Genomic DNA, 22,650 nt, shown 5'->3' with positions numbered 1-22,650 from the left:
TATGGTAATGCCCCACTTGTCGGGCCCCTCAGATGATTATGTACAATCTTGTGGATTTTATGCGCGTTTGCCAAGGAACCGGATTAGTTATTGGCTAATCTTCCAGAGGAATGCACAGTTCCATCGCGACAGATTGTGAAACAGGAGAGTTTTCTTGCGTGAAAACTCGTCCAAATCAAAGGGGAAGTATCCCATTGCGTGCCAGAGCTCTAGACGTGTTTGCTCTGTTAAACACGGTCCAAAATCGGGAATTTCAGCTCGTTGTGTTTATTTGCAGGTTTGGGGTTTCGCACCTAAACTGCAAGATAACACCACGGAAGCTTTGGGGAAGCCTTGGGGTGGTTATACCATAGTTACAGGGAATGGCCATTTTCAGGTCCCCGTTCCCCGTTCCCATCCTAATTTCCCGTTTCGGATCCCCGTTCCGTGTTTCAGTCGTGAGTATCCAAACAAGGAATGACATTTGATGCATGTTGCCGTTCTCCGTTCCCCATTCCGATTTTCCATTCCGGGTAACTATGGGTTATACAAGAGTTTGGGCACTTGCCAGTGACAAACAAAACAACACAAGATGTTGGGCACTTGCCAGTGACAAACAAAACAACACAAGATGTTGAAATTTACTTACAGCTCATAGGAAAGCTTCTAAAATGTCAGGGAATTGGTCCTAGACTTGTACTTTTGACCTACAGAGATTTTGGCGTCGGAATGACCCTCATAATTTTTTGAACTAACTTGAGTTATTTTGCAGATATGTTGTAATCGCGGACGATTACTTGCTTTCAAGAATGGGGGATGTCACAAACTACTGACGTATCAAGCGACTGAAGAACGAAGCCAACCTGCTGCTTCTTAGGGTTTAGGCCCCTCGACCGAGATGTGCACATCTCGGTCGAGGGGCCTAAACCCTAAGAAGCAGCAGCAGAAGAAGTTCCCACCCACTTATGGGACCCTGTCCGATGGGGGCCAATTGACCTAAAGACCTTAAAATAAAGCAAGACCAATACACACACAAAAAAACCTTTGGCGTAGAAGATGATGACGTGGCAGTTGTACGGACTCCCGAAAATTACGTTGACATGCTTGCGTGGCACTTGTACGGATTTTTGCATTTTACGTTGATGATGTGGTAGCTGTACGGATTTCCGCAAAACGCGTTGACAGCTTTTGGACCACTTGCTTTTGAGTTTGGAAGCTTTTCATGTAACTGCTTTTCATGGCCAAGGGCCTTTAAATATGGGCCAAGGGCTCATTCTCTAGCACACTTGAGTGTGAAGGTGCAGAGGATGGAGTACTGGCGATGTATTGAGTTCAAGCAATATAAAGAAATATCGGAAGGAGCGCGAAGGTTTGGTGTGATTGCTCTCTCGGGGTGGAACTTTGCCACTCCCCGTCTCGTGTGTCGTGCATCTCTTTCAGTTCTGTTGTTATTTGAAGTGCTTTAAGTTGTTCAATTTATTCTTTTCGGTTGGCATGTTGTGCCCGTCCCTGTTACAGCCACCGATTGCTTGATGTCTCCTTAATGTACATACCGTCTCGGCAAAGGTAACCTCGAACTGTTGGATGAAAGAGAGAGCCTTAGAGACATCTGGTCTTCCATTGTAGCTGTCAAATTTCACATCATATTTCAAGACTTGAAGAATCGCCCCTCGATACGGTGCTTGCAGCTTGTCTTCTTTAACCTTAGTTCGGATGTACCCTTATGTAAAGAAGTGGTAGCAATAGTGTGAGTAGTATAGAAGTAGAGGCCACATAATCAGTAGAATATAATGGAGAAGAAATGGATATATCTTTGTAATTATGGAGAGAGAGAGAGAGAGAGAGAGAGAGAGAGAGAGAGAGAGAGAGAGAGAGAGAGAGAGAGAGAGAGAGAGAGAGAGAGAGAGGAAAATGATAATGAAATTCAATGTTATATTAACGTCTTCCAAAGGCCATATTGACCTATGAGACCAGAGAGTTACGTCATGGTGAATTTGATACAAGGTCTGGATAAAAAGAAAGAATGAAACTAACTAAACAAAAACACTAATAGTGCTGTAAAAGGTGGGTATGAAGAGCCTGAGAGGTTCGTATACAAAAATTGGGTGTGTGTCTCAGAGAACATATACAAAATGGTGGATATGTGTATCAAAATCCGAAGATGGCTCGTATGGGTGGCTAGATGATCGTGTCGATGTCCTGCATGGTGAGAGTCTACTCATGCTGTCTCCCATGTCTCGCAATATAGATTTGATGTCATGTGCGCACTTCACTTGCGCCACGTGGACACGCTTCTGCCATGGTTTAGCATTAGTTATAGCCTAGCTTAGGACTGAGCTTGGCACTTTGTGAGCCTCTAGCAGGATGTGCATGCCCAAGCCGGTCACAATTGCATACCCTCTCTTGCACAGTCAGTTAGCATGCGCATTTTCCAGAGCGTAGAACCGTTTTTGCCAAAGTACAGATTTTTCATTTATTTATTAATAAGTGACTTTTGTTGGAAAAGTAGGTAGGGCAAATTGCTAAAGAGCTATAAAAGAAACCATTGGGCACTCAATAGAAGCAGAAGAAGCAGGACACAGAAGGGCAGGCATGTGCAGCAAAGCAGGCAGGCATCCACAGGTCCCAACGTTTTCTCAAGGAGCAGCCCAACGTTTTCAGCCTCCATCAATTGGCGTTTTTAGCCACTATCACCAGCCTTTTCAGTTCCCAGCCTTAGCCCCGCGAGAACCCGCATCCTCTGGTTGCAGATCCTCGTCAGATACCCCATCTAGTTGTAAGGTGCAACGGAAGTGAATGTTGAACTTTGCTCAAGATGAGTGCTCCGAACTGTGGTTAAGGGTCCTTTTTACTTACGGAAGGGAGAGCCTTCCGTTCCTTTAGTGAGGGAGTGCAAATGATCACAAACAAAGTGAATGACACTGTGAATGAGGTGTTGAGATTGAGAGAGAGAGAGAGAGAGAGAGAGAGAGAATAATGCGACACCAGACTGTTGTCAAACCCTCCTCCAAGGGCCCCCCCTCTCTAAGGAGAGAGAGGTCTATGCTATTGATTGCACAAATCTGGTACAATGGTCTAGATGCAATGGACTAGCCGACAATGTCGATGACAATGATAACGGCGACGAGACGGGCTGAAAAACTGAAAATGCTAGGGGCTGAAATCTGAAAATCTGCTGATTGCTGAATTCTGACTCTATGTCGGCGAGTACGGCGATGGCGACGACGTGACGACGATGGATTGAAAACGCAAATGCTGAAATCTGCGAATAGCGGGCTGAAACTGAAAATGCTGATTGATTTGACCGTGTGGTGAGGATCTTCTGCGGGTAGGTGAGATCTGCGAAGTTTGGGGCTGATCTTGCGGAGTCTTAAGTGCTGAAATCTGGAAACGCTGATGCCATGGCTGATCTGACGCCGAGAAACTGCAAAACACTAGAGCAATCTGCAGGTTGCAAAAACGCCAGGGCTGGTATGGTACTGCTGATGGAAAACCCTAGGTTGAATCTACTTAGCAAAAACGCCAGGGGGTCTGTTGGCTGAAAACGCTAGGGAGTTCCGTTGGTCTTGCTGAGAAGGTGCACTACAAGTTGTAGGACTTTTGCTGCCTCTTCCGCCAGAAAATGCTAGCGCTAGGTTTCTTTTATAGAGCTTAACAAATTTGCCCTACCCAGTTTTCCAACAAAGTCACTTATTAAATAATAAGTGAAAAATAGATAGGGGAAAATGGCTTCTGTGCATTGTAAAATGCTCATGATGGGTACTGACTGTCATGCTGATGATCATGTTGTGTGCAACCAGAGGATATGCAGCTACTCTTAAGTGCGTGGACATGCACGGCCTGTGCACAGGCTCACAAAGGTGCCAGAACACTTCTTAAGCTTACCTTAATCCTAGACCTGGAGTAGCTTGTCCACATGCACATAGGGTTAGATGTGCACGTGAAATCCCCTCCTTTTTGTAGTGAGGTACTTGTACCAAGCTGCATGGCTTCCTTGTAGGAACAGTTCGGGGTAATCCTTGAAAAACGTTTCATCGATCCACACTGCCTCGTGGGTTCCTCGATCCTTGAACTTCGAAAAGTACTGTCTGACTTGCTTCTCTGAGCCATGGCAAAACCGATGCAACAACACTTGCTTCAGCTCCATGACTTCAGCTTCATCAATGATCTCTGGCTCTTCTTCTTCCGAAATGTCCTTCGGAGGTGGTCCCTTAAACCCTTTCAACCAAGAAACACGAAAAACGTTGTGCATTGACCATTAGTTAGGCAATTGCAATTTCATAGAAACCTCATTTGTCTTTTTAATGCTTCAGATATTGCTTCATGATTAACCCAATCCCCTTTCTTGATAGAAACATCCTGACGATGCTTGTTAGTCTGTCGTGAGCAAGACTCCTGAGCCTTGCTTAGCCGAAGCTTCACACTCTCAGAAATCTCATCCAACGATTGACTTTGAGCATTGGTATCAGGCATTTGACTGACCGAGCGAGTCAAAAGTGACTGGAACGGACGGCCAAAAGATGCCTCATACGGAGTTCGACCAATGGTAGAAGAGAAAGAGTTATTCAAAATAGCTTGAACCAATGGGAGATAGAGCTTCCAATGAGATTAATCGCTGATCATGCACATATGACTGTAAAACATCAAAAGCCAACTGATTGTAAATCTCTGTTTGACCATCTGACTGTGGATGAAAAGCCGATGAAAAGTTCTTAGTGCTAAATTTTTCAAAGAGCGCATGTCAAAAATTGAACGTGAACTTAACATCCCATCTGAAACAATCGATTTTGGCAAACCACAGAGGGGGTACCAATGCTTTATGAACAACTGTGCTACATCTTGTGCAGTGACTGTGGCCTTACAAGGAATCAACATGCAAAACTTGCAGAAACAATCAAGAATTATCGAACATTGAGTGTTCCTTGAATGTAAACTAGGTGGAAGGTTAGTCACAAAATCCATGGAAATATCCATCGGGAATAGGCAACGGAAGCAAGAGGCCTTGCTGCTTACCTCGAGGAGCTTTTACCTTTTGACAAATAGTGCAGTGTGTGACATAACGAAACACATCCTTTCGCATTTTAGGCCAATAAAAGAATCTTTCTATTTTTCCTAGAGTGGTGTTCATTCCCCTGTGCCCACCCGTGAGGGAGTCATGTGCATCATGCAATACGGTTGTCTCGAGAGAGGGCAACACACATAGACGGTGAGGAAAATACAACAAACCATCACGAATGAGATAGTTGCTAGGTCCTTGGGAAGCAAGAGCCTACAACCATTGCTTACCAAACTCGGAATCTGCATACTGGTTCTTCATGCTGTCAAAAGACACACCCTGAAGAGAAACTGTGGATCTTGACTCAGGAGCCAGGATCTGTCCTTGCGACTTAACGCATCTGCAACAGGGTTAGCTTTTCCAGGCACATACTCAAAAAAATTGTGACCATCGTGTATGGCGATCACTCTTATGTGCACTAGGCATAGATTGGAGCCACTTGAGGGCTTGGTGATCTTTGCGAACTGTGAACTCTCTACCATATAGAAAATGCTTCCAATGCTTAAGAGAGTGAATGACAGACAAAAGTTCTTTATCATAAACTAAATAGTTCTTTTCTGCACTATTGAGCTTCCGACTAAGGAATGCAACTAGACGGCCATGCTGCTGAAGCACAGCGCCTTTGGCGACATCGCTCGCATCCCTCCATACCTCAAAGGGGTCATCCTAAGAGGCAAGGGTAAGCCACGGTGCTTCTGTCACCGCAACCTTGAGAGCTGCGAAAGCCTCAATGGCTGTTTCGGGCAAAGTTACGCGTTGTCGGCGAGTCTTTACCCCTTTCAAAACATCTGTCATGGGTGCGGCAATGCGTGCAAAATTCTCTATGTGCGAACTATATGCTTGACCTAAACCAAGAAAAGAACGCACATCATATGCAGTTTTGGGCAAATCCCAATTACGTACGTGTTTCACCTTCGTGGGATCTAGCTGGACGCCTTCTGCACAAATGATATAACCGAGATAAGTAACTTTTGTGAGAAAAAACTCAAATGACTTAGGTGCAATGTACGATTGACACTTATCCAACTGGGTTAATACCCTTTCTATATCCTTTTCATGTTGTTCCCACGACGGAGAAAAAATGAGAATATTATCAAGAAAGATGAACACATATACCTACCATATCGCCAAAACGGCCTACCACGAGACGTTGAATGTACCCACTACACTTGTCAATCCAAAAGGCATGACCAGCTACTCCCATTGCTCTGTGTGTGTGTGAAAAGCGGTCTCGTAGATGTCGCCTTTGAATAGCCTTACCTGATGGTATCCACTTTTGAGATCGATCTTATTGAAAACCTTTGCCCCATTGAGCCTATCGAGGATATACTCAATGCGAGGCATCGAAAACTTCTTCTTGACGGTCATCTTGTTCAATGCCCTGTAATCAATACACAAACGAGACGAACCATCCTTCTTGCGGACAAACAAAATAGGAGCAACAAAAGGACTTACATTAGGACGTATGAATCCTCTGGCCACCAACTCGGTGAGTTGCTGCTCTAACTCTTCTTCCCGAGTCTTGTTCAACTAGTAGGGAGCCTTATTGACTGGCTCTACCCCCTCCGTGAGTTTGATGCGATGGTCCTCCGGCCGCACGGGAGGGAGATGGGGTGGAAGATCATCCTGCAAAAAGAGATGCTTAAACTTGGTAAATAAAGCTGAATTCCTGTCCGGAGCCTGAATGCTCTGGGTAACTGGAGAGACATAGATGAATGCCGCTTGTGCTCCTCTTCGTAAATCATGCTTCGCCTGCACATGAGAAATGAGAGACAAAAAATGCAGACCCTCCTCACCACGAATGATCATGGGAGAGTCACTTTTGGCATTTAGAGTGAGAGTATTGTCCGCCCAATCAATGAGAGGGTTATGCTCATGAAACCATCTAATGTCCAAAAGCATATCACATCCTGGGAGAGGAGACATGACAAATTTTCTACGGAAGGCAGCCTGTTGAACTATAAACAACACATCAAGGCACTCTTGCGTAATGAGAGAGTCCATACCGGGAGCGAAGTCCGACACTTCGAGAGGAGATGTCTGACTAACCTCTAGGCGGGCTCTCGGCACTAATCACATCATGTATACTACTTGAATCAAACAATATGACAAAACATTGACCCTTCACATAACACTTAAAAGAGAGACTATTCAATGTGTGTGTTAGAAACATGTGAAGATTCATTTTTGGTTCATTAAAGTGCTTGCGGTAGCTGTTGGTGCTTTGGGTTCTTTAGGTGGGGTTGTCTTAGGACAAGCCGCCTACATGTGACCCTTGATGTGACATTGACAACAACGACCTTCCTTAGCATAAATGACTTGTTCTTTTGCCGTTATGTATCCTCCTATAATTCCTTTTGCGGCTTTTTCATCCGGGGTTAGCTTAGGTTAGCAGGTGTTTTAGCTTTACCCTTAGATTCAATTTGTGAGTTCTTTTCCGAAGGATTAGAGGAAGTTTGGCTAGAAGAGTTACCGTTCTTTCCATTCTTATCGTTCTTACCTATCTGTGGGTTCCGAGGAGTTTGAGAGGTACTTCGAGAAGACTTGTTGTCCTTAGGCTTTCCCTTACTGTGCTTCGTCTCTTGCGCGAGAGCAATCGCTACCGCCTTGTTGAGATCTATTGGATCGAGTGCTTCGACATCATACTTGATATACTCGTCCAATCCATAAAGGAATGCCTCCTTGTGCTCATCATCCGATTTGCGTAATTGGGTACCGAGCTGCAAAACACGATTAGAGAAAGACATAGTTGGCATACCATTTTGCTTGAGACCGCGCCAATCGTCTTTCAACCGTGCTAGGTACTGAGGTGGCATAAACCGCGCCTTGAGCTTGTCTTGGAAGTCGACCCAATTGAAGGAAAGGGGTGCGTCTTCTTTCGCTTCCTCTAGGTGCGCGGTCAACTGTGCCTCTTGCCATTCGTGATAACAATTAATGGCATCACTGACAAGGTACATGACTGCCGTCAAAAACTTACTATTTCTTGGTCTCTTAGTTGTCGCAAAGTAAGCATTAAATTGATGCAACCAAGAATGAATAACATTAGCATCCATCTTACAGTCATACTTACTGAACGTCAACTTTTTAGTGACGGGGTTGTTGGAGTCCGAATCTGTGCTTGTGCTACCTGATGAACTACCAACATCTTTGATCGGCTTGGGCTTCGAGGTCAGTACCTGTAGGACCAACTCTTGCATGCGTTGGCCTCTCTGTGCCTCACGCTCTAACTCCAAGGCCGCTCGTCTTTCTCGGCCGCCAAGCGCGCTTGCTCACGCTCACGCTCCAAGGCTAACCGTAGTTCTTCGCGCTCGCACTCCAAGGTAGCGCGTTGCGCCTCTTGTAGCATCATCTCCATCATCGACTTGACCAAAGCCTCCATCGGATTTGGTGCAAACCGTGGCGTACATGGGGAAGGGGGAGGGTGGGAAAAACCTCCTGGTGGGGAAAATTCTTCTCCACCACCTCCATGCTCATCACCTTCACGCAAAGTATCCATTTCGCTTTGGGTGGTAACCATACACTGAGAGCTTGGGTACTTAAGTTCACGAGGAACTTGGGTTCTTGAGGTTCTTTCGTTCTTTCTCTAGCTTGCAATTTGTGTTAGAGAAAAAGGCTTTTTTCTAACCCGTGCTCATTCTTCCCTTTCTCTCTTTTTCCTTCAGTTCAATTCGATTCTTTCAAGTGAAGTAAAGTGTCCCTTGAGTTTGTGTGCGGAATACTAGATTGGAGCAAAATCCTTATTCTCTCCTGCCGCACGTGACATTGGTATCATAGCTCTGGGTGGGCTTCGGCTTTGTGAACTCAAGGAAAGAATCTAAAGAAGAATCTAAGGAAGAACCATCAGGAACCCAAGTTGAACCAAAGAACCCAAAGAACCTCTCCCAAATTTTTTTCCTGAAGAATCTTTGAGTCCCGACCATGGACTTACCATATCCCATCTTCATTGCCATGTCTTTGAAGGAAGATCAACATCGGATACACGACAACCCAGATCTTGAGTACCCTAGGATCTACTTGCCTCTTATACGGACATGGACGGCGTATCACCTTGATCTCTTTTCCCGATCCCTGCATTAGGCATTCTGTTCTTGGCATCCATTTTCCTCGTCATTGACCCTTTGGAGAAGACTCCAAAACCAAACCTTAAGAACCAAAACTCAGTCCATCAACATCGGGAATGTTTTCACCACAGATATTATTCGGGTGTCGGCAAAGACCAACCAAAGTAGAGTCGGTGTCTAGGAAGAAGCTCAGATTGGCCTTAGTATCTGAGCGAAGCTAAGGCTGGCGTATCTATGGCGGCGGTCGCATAAATTTGTTGGCTAGTAACCCTTGTGATAGTTGTTTTCATCTCCGGCAGTACCCGCAGAACCCACAATACCAGCAAAACCCACAATACCAGCAAAACCCACAACACTTGCAGTGTCCGTATACACCGGTTTTGGAGGAATTTTCATTGGTGATGCATCCACAACATCAGAAGCATTCATTAGTCAGCTTCAGAAGTACAAATAGAAGTTCGGTAGCTATGCCTCACTATTAACAGGGGGGGATGTGACATGTCACGTGTGCACTTCACTTACGCCACGTGGACACGCTTTTGCCATGGTGTAGCATCAGTCATAGCCTAGCTTAGGACCGAGCCTGGCGCTTTGTGAGCCTCTAGGAGGACGTGCATGCCCAGGCCGGTCACAATTGCATCCCCTCTCTTGCAGAGTCAGTTAGCATGAGCATTTTCCAGAGCATAGAACCCTTTTTACCAAAGTACACATTTTTCACTTATTTATTAATAAGTGACGTTTGTTGGAAAAGTAGGTAGGGAAAATTGCTAAAGAGCTATAAAAGAAACCATTGGGCACTCAGTAGAAGCAAAAGAAGCAGGACACAGAAGGGTAGGCACCCGCAGCAAAGCAGGCAAGCACCCAATGGTCCCATTGTTTTCTCAAGGATCAGCCCAACGTTTTCAGCCTCCAGCAATCAGCGTTTTCAGCCACTACCACCAGCCTTTTCAATTCCGAGCCTTAGCCCCACGAGAACCCGCATCCTCTGGTTGCAGATCCTCGCCAGATACCCCATCTAGTACGAGATCAGCCTAGCGTTTTCAGATTTCAGCTAGATCAGCCAGTGTTTTGCATTTCACCCCTAGTCCAACGAAGCGATTGCAGATCCAGGCCACAATACCGTCACAGTAGCAGATCCCCAACAGAGCATCTAGCATTTTCAGTTTTCAGCTTTGACGTTGTCGTCGTCGACACCATTGTCGTCAGCTTCATCGTCATCCTCATCGCAGATCCCTATCTTGACGACGACACCTTCGTCGTTGTCATCGCAATTTCCGACTTGACGACGACACCATCGTCGTCATCGTCACAGTCACCATCGTTGTCGTCGTCGACGTAGGCCAGCAGTGCTCGTCGTCGACATCATTGTCTTCGACCCAGACCTCGTCGTCGACATCACCGTCTTCGACACAGACCCACCGTCGACATCACCGTCTTCGACACAGAACCGCCGTCGACTTCACCGTCTTCGACATAGTAGTGTCGTCGAGAAAGACCCTTAGTACCTCATCGTCGACTTCATCGTCTTCGACATAGATCCCTATCTTCGACATAGAACTTCTCAGTTTCTCAATAATGAATAGTTCCCAGCACCAGCAACATCAGTTCAGTCTCTAGTATCAGTAGCATCAGTACCCATTAGCATCAACATCATTGTAGAAGCATTTGTGCAAGGATAAAGAAAGTACTCGCTTTGGCAACAGAGCAAGGGGGCCCTTGAGGGTTGGGACCCAACATCCTTGTGTCGTCTCTTTTCTCTCTCTCTCTCTCTCTCTTGTGTCTCTCTCTTTCCTTCAGTTCAATTCGGTTCTTTCAAGTGAAGTAAAGTCTCCCTTGTGTTTGTGTGCGGAGTACTAGGTCCGAGCAAAATCCTTTTTCTCTTCCGCTGCACCTGACATTTGATCCTCTGCGGCAACCTTCTCCGTCGATGGAAGCATCTCCTTATCCTGGGCCTCTTGGATCTCCCCAGCTTTGTTGCTGTACCTCTGCTAGTGATGTCCCTGTATCCCTCTTTGGCCGGTCTTGTCTCTGCTCTTATCTCTCTCTGGATAGAAGTACACTTTCTCTCGGTAACCCTGCTCAATATCGTTGAATCTCCAATAGATAAAGGCCAATACATCTCTCATCATGGTATCTCATAACTCTAGATGGAAGCCCAAAACAAAAACCCATCCCCGAATCCGAAAGCAAAAAAGAAGAGAGCCCAAAACCCTCTTCAAAGAGGCAGCGAGAGCGGCCACATATGTCATAGTATGCTGTATAGTGGCATGTATAGTGAAGCTTTGTCTCTGGCTCTCTCTGACAAAGCTGGCACAACGTGGCCTTAGCTGAAATGCCTTGATATCGGCAAGTCTCAATCTCCAACTTATGTGATGATGTCCGAATCTGTCCAACAATACATTGTAATCCGTGGGACAAATGAGTGTCCATGTAGGCAGGCCTAGATAAGAACCCATGCTCTCTCTATATGTAGTCATCTTTGTGCCGAGCTGGTGTATAGGCTGTATCCATGTCCTCTGCGTATCCAACTGAAACACATCCTGTTGTGTAAGTCTAGTGATCTCCCTCCGTGTCAGAGAGAGAGACGGTGCATCTAGAGAATATTGAAAGCGAGGGAGCTTGTCCATAGAGAAGCCATGTAGCTTAAACGATGTTGCCACCAACGCGATGTATCTCCCTATGCTGTCAAGTGCCGGGAGGAACCCGGGCTAGCCGAGCATAACGATCGTGTGGGAGCTCCCATAAGGTGTGTATGAATGCCATTGATCTTGTAAGAGTCTCAACCACCAAAGGAGGGGCAGCCAGCATTGCTCGGATGATCTCATGGGGAACCAGGAGATCATGGAGATAATTGGCCTCTTCACGTCTTGCTACCTATCTGTATGTCCATGCTGATGAGTATGATGATCTTTTGAGGGTCCCTATATCTGCACTCCATATAGCATAGCTGAGGCAACTAGAGTATCAAAAAGCCATAACATGGTGCGGGAATTGAACCTGTGAACACATCCTCTCCAAACCTTCCAAAGATGTGTATGCACTAGTCAGTCTAGTTTCCGTCACTCTCCTCATGGAGAAAATCGCCCCCCTAAAAACCACCCCAAGTGTACATATCTGTATAATTCACTCGGTCTTGTCCATAAGTAAAACTGGGTGCTAAATGCCTAATTCCTTGCGCTGTAGTATCAAATACCACAGGTTTGTTCTTCATAAGGTTAACAGACATACCACTATCTTGTGCAAATGTGTGTAAAGCATCAAGATGGCATTGCAATAAGCACAATATCATCTGCATACAACAATAGGGATATCCATGTGCTTGCCAACTGTGCTTCTGTGTATATGTAGTCTGAAGCCTCATCCACATACATGCCAAAAAGAGTCGGGGATAGTGGGCAGCCCTGTTTCACCCCAATGGTGAAGTGAATGATCTCTGACACCCCCTTGGGCGTACGCACTCGTCCTGTAACTGCCATGATCCTCCATATGAGCTCTACCGGCACCTCCAGCTGCTACAGTCTACGCATTAATCTGTAAACCATTTGTACTACCCCCATGTTTATAAGAAACCTGCCGTTCTACGTCTGCTCTCTATCATGTGTAACTCTGGCGAGACCCATGTTAGTGGTATCAAGCTCTCTCAACATAGTCCGCAGAGGTGCATAGAAGACTAACTGGCATTGTGTTGTCTTGGCGTTAAAATCTCCCAAAATCATAATATCACCATCTTTGGAAAAGTCCCATCTTTTCTAATCTAAACTAGTAAATGGCGATTGCTCTTTGGGTGCCACATAAGCTGACGTACTAGTTGCAAAATAACATATAGCAATATATAGGTAAGAATGTAGACGTAGACAAAAGAAGAAAGAGATTCACTAGGATTGTAGATGACATGGACATCATATCTTGGCTACATTTTCTTTTGGATAATTTATATATAAATGTCGGTGACTCTTTTCAAGCAAACACTTTGTATCCCTATGGGCACCAATCGTGCTGTTTTTCTTTCTAATTCCTATCTTTTTACTTATGAGTTTGATTTTTTGAAGCGTCTTGTCCTTGGTAACACTTGCCTAATATTTTTGCACAAGTTTTGCAATGTAAGACGATCTGTAGATGATCTTTTTGTTGACGGTCCTTCTTTTCAAAATTTTATGTGCTTGGGTCTGAGTTCTGTAGATGGAGGAATAAACACACATACACCTACCATGTCGCCGAAACGACCTACCATGAGACGATTGAACGTACCCATGGCTCCTGTCAATCCAAAAGGCATAACAATATACTCCCATTGCCCTCGCTCGATGCGAAAGGCGGTCTTCAAAATGTCTGCTTTGAATACCTGTACCTGATGGTATCCACTTTTGAGATCGACCTTGCTAAAAACCTTTGCCCCATTGAGCCTATCGAGGATATACTCAATGCGAGGCATCGGAAACTTGTTCTTGACGGTCTTTGAACATTTTTGTTTTAGCTAAATATGGTGTCATTTGCTCTCAGCTATTTAGATTTTCTCGTCTTTGTTCTAGTAAATCTGCTTTTGTTGTTCAGTCTTTCCATCTCATCTCTTTACTTGCTGAGGAAGGATACTCATTCAAAAGAAACATGAAAAATGTCTCTTTTTTTTCTCATGGTAGTAAGTTTATTTTCAATGTTTCTTCCTTTGGAATGTTCAAGATAATCAGTAGTAAATTCAATAAAAGTGGGGAGTTAAAAAGCTCACTTATTGTTTGACTTCGTAACACACTATTGTGATGTTTAGATCTTTAGTCCTAATGGTATTTTTGCTCTTGCTTGACAAATGTTAACCTTTATCATGGCTGAGTATGTCCATCACCTCAGGAGGGTGATAGAAACTCAATTCGTTGGTTTTATAGTGTACGTTCAAAGCACGAATGACCTCTAGACAAACCTGCACCTACTCTTGGGCAATGGCGATGTGAATAGGGGTGTCATAGGTGTTGTCCAAGCTATGTATGATAAAGGTGATAATCTTATTCTTCGTTGTAGTAGTATTTATTTGTAGTATTTAGCTTACATTAGGATTCAAGAATTTGTTCTTTTAGACGTTGTTGTGTGGAGTCTGATTTCTAGGATTAAGTCTTTGAGGTGTCTTATCTTTGTTAGTTTAAAGTTGAGTACTTGTTTCAAGGTTTTAGTCAAGAACGCTGCTTCAACTTATTTCGCTTATGCCTTTTCTAAAACAAATTTTAAGTGAATAATGGTTTGTTTTATCTAGTTTTTTAGTAGCAAATAAAGTGATTTTTTTTTCCGATTTTCTTGTGTCCCTTGCTTATGTAGTTTTGTGATTGTTTTATGCCCTCTTATAATTTGTGAGTTCATACCATTCTGAACTTATGAAGGTATAATCTTCAGTCTCTGGCCTTGGTCTCACCCACATATACTTGGCATGATCATCTCTACGAGCAATGTATATCATTGGCTATAACTCGTCCCTATAAACCTACAGCCATTCTTCCATACCCTCTTTCCTACGCTCTGATCTTGTCTCCTTTCTATTGGCCGACTCCCATCTATATCCATTAACATGTGGTAAACTCTATCTAGGTGCCTGATGTGTCTTCGAGTAAAATACAATGTCCCTCCCAGTGAAGCTGTCCTCAAAGACTCCTAAATCCAGTCTCAGAGACTCACTACAGTGCCAAGCAACAATAGTGTGGGCTGCCTATCCACATAGGTCCGGCCGCCAGAGCACTACGGCCGGGCAATCTCCCCCTCTAAACCCCGCCTTCTCGACTCTTTGTTTGGAAGGTGGCCGACCAAGACGGAGCTGTTTTCTGATAGCAATGTTATGCTGGCCTAATGCTGCTACGGGCCTGAGAGGGTCTGGTCCCTAGTCACAACACGTACGTCTCCATAGAAAGCCACGTTCCTCTTCTCCCTTGCCGCCTTGATCTTTGGCATGACCTCCATCATGTGTGCTAAGTGTGCCAAGGTAAGATATCTCCTAAAAAGACACCTGTCTTCTCTAAAGTTTGCCACTTTTTTAAGAACTCCTCCTTTGCTTCCATTGAGTGCCCTTTCTTTGACCGAGGATGTGCCTATATCTGCCTTCTTTTTCCTTACTCTCCATGCTTTGGTATGTGTGGGTGCTATCACCCCATCATTGTCATAAGCTCCTTAACTTCCTCATCCACATTATCTCGGTCTTTAATACGGGGTATGCGTACATGCATGGATCGTATCCTCCTCCTTTGTTCTTCTTCCAATGTCATGTTAATGACAGTTGGGGTGGGCGTATGCTCCTTGGTCTTCTCTAAGTTCTCTTTCTTGGCCACTTCAATCCACTTCTTTGCTTCCTCTCTTGTTCTTGCTTGAGGTTCTTCCTGATAGCTTCTATCCATCCGTTCTTTTCCGTATCGAGCTTTATTTTCAATGCTCCGTGCGATCTCCTTGGTGATCTCTTCTTTGATGGCTTTCTTGTTAGTGAGTATCTTCCTCTCTTCTTTTGTCATCAAGATAGCAATAGTGCCTTCCAAAAGAGGGACTCTCTCTTGGCGACTTTCTTCGAGAGTTACCAGGGAACGCTTGTCGAGGGAAGTCTGGAACGCCTTGGAGCGGCGAGACGTTTTGGACAGAGATGCCAAACTGGAACGGGACTGTCCGAATGCCTTGGAACGGCTGAAATGAATAGGAAGCTGGCGGTCAACGGACCATTTTTCGGTCAGCTGTCATAAATGGGCAAATTTTTAGGAGGTTAGTTTTTTTGAAAGTTAGCTCTCCTCTCTAAAATACAACTCCTCTCACCCCTTACCTTCACAAGTGACAATGCATTGTGCACATGCCACAAGCTCTAGCCGTATGTATCTTACTATCTAGTATCTACCTAGCCCTATAAAGATCTAGCCTCTCTCTCTCTCTCTCTCTCTCTCTCTCACAGTTCCTCCCTCTCCCTCCCCCTCTCTCTCTCTCTCTCTCTCTCTCTCTCTCTCTCTCTCTCTCAAGCTCTCAAGCCTACATGACACACATATGCCATTGAAGATTCAATCATTCAAGAAGCTCTTGAATCTCAAGTCTACAAGCTCGAGCTCTCTTCCTCTCCATCTCCCTCTCTTTTGAATCTCAAGTCTAGAAGGCACAAGCTCTCTCTCTCTCTCTCTCTCTCTCTCTCTCTCTCTCTCTCTCATCATCCATGGCCTCTTCTTCTTGTACAACCCCCTCTGTCCATGTCGGCAACACTCAAAAGCCGAAGGAATTGTCGTGGTGGGATGAAGTGACTTCGGAGGGCACTTGGTCGGCAGCGGGAGTTGCTCACGCATGGGCATGCAAGCTGTGCTCTTACCATTGGAAAGGTGGCCACGACAGTGGGGACACACTTTCTTCGAGTGCTGCGACATGAGGTGAGATTTTGCACCAACGTAAGCGCTGAGAAGACGAAGGAGCTTGAGGAAAAGGATCGGCAATTTAACACTAAATCCAAGCCCGCACGCAAAGCTATCGACCCAAAACCCCTCATTTTCCCTTCTTCGATTCTATCGGGTGGGGTCTTCATCCAGCCTGATTCGTCGCCAAAGGATCCTTGCCACCTCTTGGGACCCAAAGAAGAAGAAAGAGGTGGATGCCGCCATTGCCCTATTCTTTTATGACGACCGTATCCCATTTGTCGTGGATAGGGAAGCTTTATTGATCTTCTCTCTCGTTTCTTCCGTTCTCTTCGTTTCCGCCACTATGATCTCTAAACTATGAATAATGATACTAACCTCTTCCATGTGTGATAAAAAAAATAGGTCGGAGTATTGGAAAGCTATGGTACAATGAATAGGAGAGTATGACAAAGGCTATGTGCCGCCAACTTTGGAAGTTCTCTGAACCGCTTTCTCAATTGAGAGAAGGCGGTCGTGGAGTAAGCAACGCTTAATATTCAACGACTTTGTGCAAAGCAAGGGGTTTCCCTCATTGCCGACGGGTGGAGCGATACGAGGAAGAGATCGATCCACGGCCTCGTCGCATACTCGATCGTCATCAAATAGAGTAGCAGTTAGAGCAGTAGCAACTATTGTAGAGGGCCACTAGCCGCATGTCACAATGTGATTTTGTATGACATATTCCTTGAACAACGTTTTAAAGGACATTGGCAAGCTAGAATGGATTGCACCAGTCATTGCAGATGCAGTGAAGATTGTGACCTTCATCAACAATCACAATTTCATTCGGTGCAAGTACCTCAAGAGGTCGGGTGGCAAAGTGCTCCTCAAGTATTCAGACACCCACTTGGCGTTCAACTTTCTCCTCGTACGCAGTTCGTTTGTATGTCAAAATGCGGTCCGACAGGTTTTCATCAGTGATGAGGTCACCACCTCTCCCTATGCAAAGACTGTTGCAGGGATTGTGTGCAAGGAGAAGGCAGAAGATCTTGAGTTGTGGAAGGAGTTGAAGACTAAAGAATATAGACGCATAGGTCAAACCAGAGATTCATTTGCTTCAGGTTGTGGATGGTTGCATTGGCAAGTTTTATGAGGCCATGGAGTGCATGATCGAGCAGCTTGCACGGCTTGAGCCAGATGTAGAGCGATATGCAGAGATCCATGCGCTTTGCAGCTCGAGGCGGAATTCATATGCCTCTCCTTTACACGGGGCAACATACATGGTGGATCTAGAGTTCCAAGGTGGAGGGCAATAGGCATATAAGGAAGTCATGAATCAATCTACAAAGATCTTGATAATACAGAGAGATGTGGGGGTCATTTGGCAATCCAGATGCTCAGATTGATCGCAAGAAGATAGGTCCATTGCTATGGTGAGAGGACTATGGCTATGATGACCCTAAGCTTCAGAAACTGGCGATCCGTATTCTTAGCTAGTCAGTTAGTACCTCATGGTTGGAGCAATTGTGGAATACCTTTAGCCACATTGCTTCCAAGAAGAGGAATCGGCTTGGAGTAGAGAAGGAAAATGATCCTGTCTTTGTTAGCGCAAATTTGAGAATGCTTTGCAATAGTACGACTAAATAGAAGATCCTTTTACATAGTGGGAGATGGAGCAAGAGGCTCCTCAAGTAGGTGAAGATAGGTATCTCAAGGGTTTTTTCACTATCAGATCCGTTGTGTGTTGCCTACGGGATGATGTAATGCCTGTGGGCTTGTAATTTTGATTACGTAATACAAAGGGTACCAAGCCCCAATTTTTTACACACACAAAGAGAGAGAGAGAGAGAGAGAGAGAGAGAGAGAGAGAGAGAGAGAGAGAGAGAGAGAGAGAGAGAGAGAGAGAGAGAGCCTAACTGTTCACTATTGAATTGCTGCACAATAACTAAGCTCGAAACTGGTGTTTACATGTGTGTCTTCTAGCATGAGTGTCATATATTCTTTACTGGGTCTTGTTCCCACTCAGCCCCTTATGAAGTTCTCAAGCTAGTTTATTACCTAATGGCTCAGTTTACATATGTGTGCCTCTAATATTGTGCCCCTCAAACCCCATTTGTGCATGTTCAAATACGGGAACAGCTTAGCTTGCTCTATGTTTCCCATCCGTCACTGTAATTGAAGTAATAAATGTGGATTTTGAAATCTATATTTGTGTCGCATTTTGAGTATGTTTTGTACGCGTCATTTCGAAGGTTGGACTTTTGTGTGTGTGAGGTGTTGGGATTCCCAAGAGTAAGGGGGTAGAAAATGGAGAGGGAAGATATCACGGTTCAGAATGCAAGCCTCATCAGTAGAAACGAAAACATTTCTTAATAGTACCTACAATTAATTTTCTCATAGAAATATTGTATCAGTGTGTTTGCTCCATTGTTCGTCTTTACTTGCAATTAAAATTTCAGAAGCTGTATCTTGATTTTTGCTGGGTGCAATGAAGGTTGTTTGTTTGACAGCAATTAATTACAGAATGTAATGGAATTTGAATGGCTTCATATCTTGTTGATGGCAGTGTATTTCTGTTTTGCTAATATATGTGGGATAGCAATCTTGTCTCATTGTCTAGATTCTAGGGGTTAAGTTTTGTCACTGTAAAGAGCCTAACCTCACAATAGAAAATTCGCATCTTTTGACAGGTTGAAACCCTACACCAGCATATATGGTCTAGACGCACAATTTACTTAGCAAATCAAAGGAAGAAAGGAGATGACAACAATCCCTTTCTGGAAGCTGATAGGCGGGAAGTTGCAAAACGGGAAGCTGCTTCTAAGAGAGTACACCCTACTTTGCTGGCTTCAATGGCTAGCCAGCTTTCTACGCAGCTAGGGGGTTTGATATCTAATCCAACTTCTTGGTCAACTCCGTCCTCTGGTTCTTCCAGCAGTGCATCCATGCTTTTCTCTGGATCATCCTCTTTTCCAGCCTTCAATACTGCAGGGGGACTCACCTCTACAAATGTTTCAGCATTTTCATCACCCTCTTCTTCTTTATTTGTTTCTTCATCTGCACCTAGCGCTTCAATTTGTGGTGCCTTAGGGACGTCAACATCTGCTTCATTGTTTGGTTCGGGTATATCGTCTTCAATTTTTGGTTCTGGACCTGCAGCTGCCACTGCTCCTTCAGCATTGCCAGCCTTCTCTGGAGGTATTTTACATTATTAATGAACGCAGACGTGGTTGATGTGCCTAGAAATTCTCTATGAAGGTACTCAGTGAGCATTAGTGCACTTCCTCAATATGATGGGAAAGGGCTCATGAATCTCAAATCTAGGCCTAGTATAGATACTGTTTTCCAGTAAACTCATAGGTCTAGTAGGGGCAAAGCTTTAAGCGAAACTCTGTTTTCATGAGAAAACAGCTTCTCAAAGGAGACTTGGCATTTTTTTCAACACTTCTTAACAGCTGAAACAAACTAGTTGATTCTTCTTACGACGACAAATACGGTGCTTTTTCTAAGTCTTTCAAACCATACAGATTTTTTGATATTTTCTGCACTGCTTGAAAAATTTTCTTCCAACTTCCAATTAAACCTCTAAGCATTCACTCAAGAACTTCTTGCGTCACTTACTATCAGGAAAGAGTCACGAGTCAGTAATGAGCTTTTGCTTGTGGTTTTAAGGTAACAAACTCCTAACAAAGCCATCATCATTAACATATTACATTGGATGTATACTGAAATTTCCATTCAAGGGCCCATCCCTGAGTTAGCTTTTGTGATGGTAACATGTCTCAAATTGTAACACCAGCAAGTGAGATGCAACTTCTTTTATTTTGTTTTTCTTTGGGAAGAGGATTAATAGCACCATAATCTTCTTAGTTGCATGAACAGTGCTTTATCTGTTTGCAACTATTGTGTACCTATTTTTTTCTGGTTATATCTATTGGTATATTGTACTGATCATAAAGTATGTGAACATGCTTTTTGTCAGTTTCTGCTTCTAGCTCGTCAGGCAATTTGGTTGGTGGGACACCAATGCCTTCTAGTGGGTTATTTGGGGCTTCAGCAGTAACGTTAGGTCTGCAAACTCCTGGGAGTGCATTTGGAAATCCAGCCCAACCATTGGGTATTTACTCAACTCTCTCATAATTGAACCTTTCATTTCTGGTATTGTGCATGTTTTTGCACTTTCTTTAGGTTAGTTGCTGGCAACTTGCTGCTCTAGAAAATCCTATGAGATTCTGCCATGTAATTGCTGTAATTTCATGCTAGGTTTCCTGGAATTACAACTCAGATGCTTCACAAGCAGAAGATGTCACAATAGTCCTGTGCATGAAAGAGTTTTTCTATTCACTTAGGAGTACATGGTCATTTTAGGGGACTTGTGAGGGAGTAAGTACAAGTAGTTTGATAGGGTGAACCTAGAGGTGATAACCAGAACTGTTTTATTTCGAACAGGTACTGCAGCTCCTGCTTTTGGCATAGGAACTACTCAAGGGGTATGCTATTTTTTCTGTTCGTTTCTATTTGAGTGTAAAGAAATTCTGACCTACTATTTGGGAGAGAACCTGGAGAAATTTTTTTCCTAGCTTTTTAGTTTTGTCCTTCCTTATAATGCCTGTTCTTGGATGAATTAATCTCGTTGTTTTACCCTCATTCGCATCACAATTGTGGTGCACTCCTGTACTACCATATCATGGTGTAATTTTGTGTATAGATTTTTAAACTCAATCACAGCAGGACGCCATTTCCTGTATCTTTAATGATGGAAGTTCTTAAAGGAATTGTCTGAACATAATAGTGGGAATTCCTTTTGTTTTTTTTGAGCATTCAAGCCTCTTATTACTTGTTTCGATTTACATAGACAGCCGCTTAACAGGATAGATCCATTCATATTAGCCACACAATCGATTGAGTGCAAACCTTGGTTCGCATTGTCATGCGTTAAAGTTGTGCTTGCCGATTGGGAAGCAGGCTATTTTGTTGCAGTAGTGCGGAGGCCTATGTTGAAGGGTGATACTTACTGTTTGATAATACAATCTCAGGGTTCTCTGTGTGAGTGTGAATGCAGCTGTTGTTCGTGCAGTATTGGGTTTTATCTTCTCTGAAAACTAAGCTTGCCACCCTCAGTGCTTCTTCATATACCGCTAGCTTTGTTCCAAGAATGATTATCAATTAATTCTGGGTGCTGTAGTGTGGAAAAGGTTATTTATTTTAAATTCCTCATTGTTCAGCCTGTCATTTGTGTATTTTTGGCCTGCCCAAAGAGTTGAACTCAGTGTTGTCTGCCCTTTGTGGCCTAGCTGAAAATATGTTCTAGTTGTATAAAAGTAGCGGTGTATCATGACTGAGAAAATGCATGCGCTAAGGTGATGATATTTGAACTATGATCATATACAGGTTGTAGACCTTGCATGAGCTCCCTTGGACAGAGATTACTGTTTAAATTTAGAGAGAAGATGCTGGTGGAGGCCAGCATTTGTCTCTCACTTATATTAGTGCCTGGTTAGTAATGGCGGGGAAAAGCTGATATGGTCTGAGAAATATTTTTTGAACGGCCGGGTCCCTTCATAGGAATTTATTTTTACTCCAGAAAATTACGAGTGCGTAGGCTGAAAATTCAGCATGGAATCGTCGCGCCTCCTTCATGCGATCACTTCTGCAACACATCCTCCAATGTCTTCTTGAAACTCGCCCTTGATATACAATAGGCTTATTACTGCCGATTAACACTTTGCATTTAGGATAAATACCAATCTTCGATTAGAGGAGAGAGGAACATATGTAAATGTAAAGATACAGTGCATGATCTCTCGGAGGGTAGACTGCCCTTTGAATAGTGGCTCGTATCGGCCTCTAATTTCAGCATAAGCCCTACACCTGCAAACAAAATGCTCCTCACTCTCCACTTCCTCTCCTCCCTGGGGATGTCATGGGCTCGCCCCACCTCGATCTCTAGTCTGTGCGCTGACAGTATGAGCTGACCAATCGCCACTCATGAGCTGACCAATCGCCACTCATGAGCTGTGTAGCATGTAAGTGCCCATATAGCGTGGTCTCTGTATGAATCCGTCCTCTAGTATGGTAAGAAAATGATCTCTGTAGTGTGACATCTTCCGTTGGAGGTGAGATGTGATCCATGTCTGTCTGATATAGAGCTGCCAGAGATCCTGTTAGATCACTATGTAGCGTTTTGGATCCACAGCAAAGCAGCGATTTCAGCCATGAAGAAGTCGCA

General features: G+C 44.2%; 1 protein-coding gene across 1 annotated transcript in view; it reads left to right on the top strand.

Moving 5' to 3' along the window:
- LOC147438504 (hydroxyproline-rich glycoprotein family protein) overlaps nucleotides 1–22,650 on the top strand; it is a 90,179-nt gene that overhangs the window by 49,751 nt on the left and 17,778 nt on the right. The window contains exons 4-6 of the mRNA XM_086484604.1: nucleotides 19,112–19,619; nucleotides 20,404–20,538; nucleotides 20,871–20,911. Coding sequence (XP_086340730.1) covers nucleotides 19,112–19,619; nucleotides 20,404–20,538; nucleotides 20,871–20,911 — 684 coding nt within the window. The remainder of the gene's footprint in view (nucleotides 1–19,111; nucleotides 19,620–20,403; nucleotides 20,539–20,870; nucleotides 20,912–22,650) is intronic.

This window comes from Adiantum capillus-veneris, chromosome 16 (assembly GCF_014529385.1).
Source record: "Adiantum capillus-veneris isolate H3 chromosome 16, ASM1452938v2, whole genome shotgun sequence".
Lineage (NCBI taxonomy): Eukaryota > Viridiplantae > Streptophyta > Polypodiopsida > Polypodiales > Pteridaceae > Adiantum > Adiantum capillus-veneris.
Note: the sequence above shows the minus strand (reverse complement) of the source record. Positions and strands in the feature narration are given on the sequence as shown.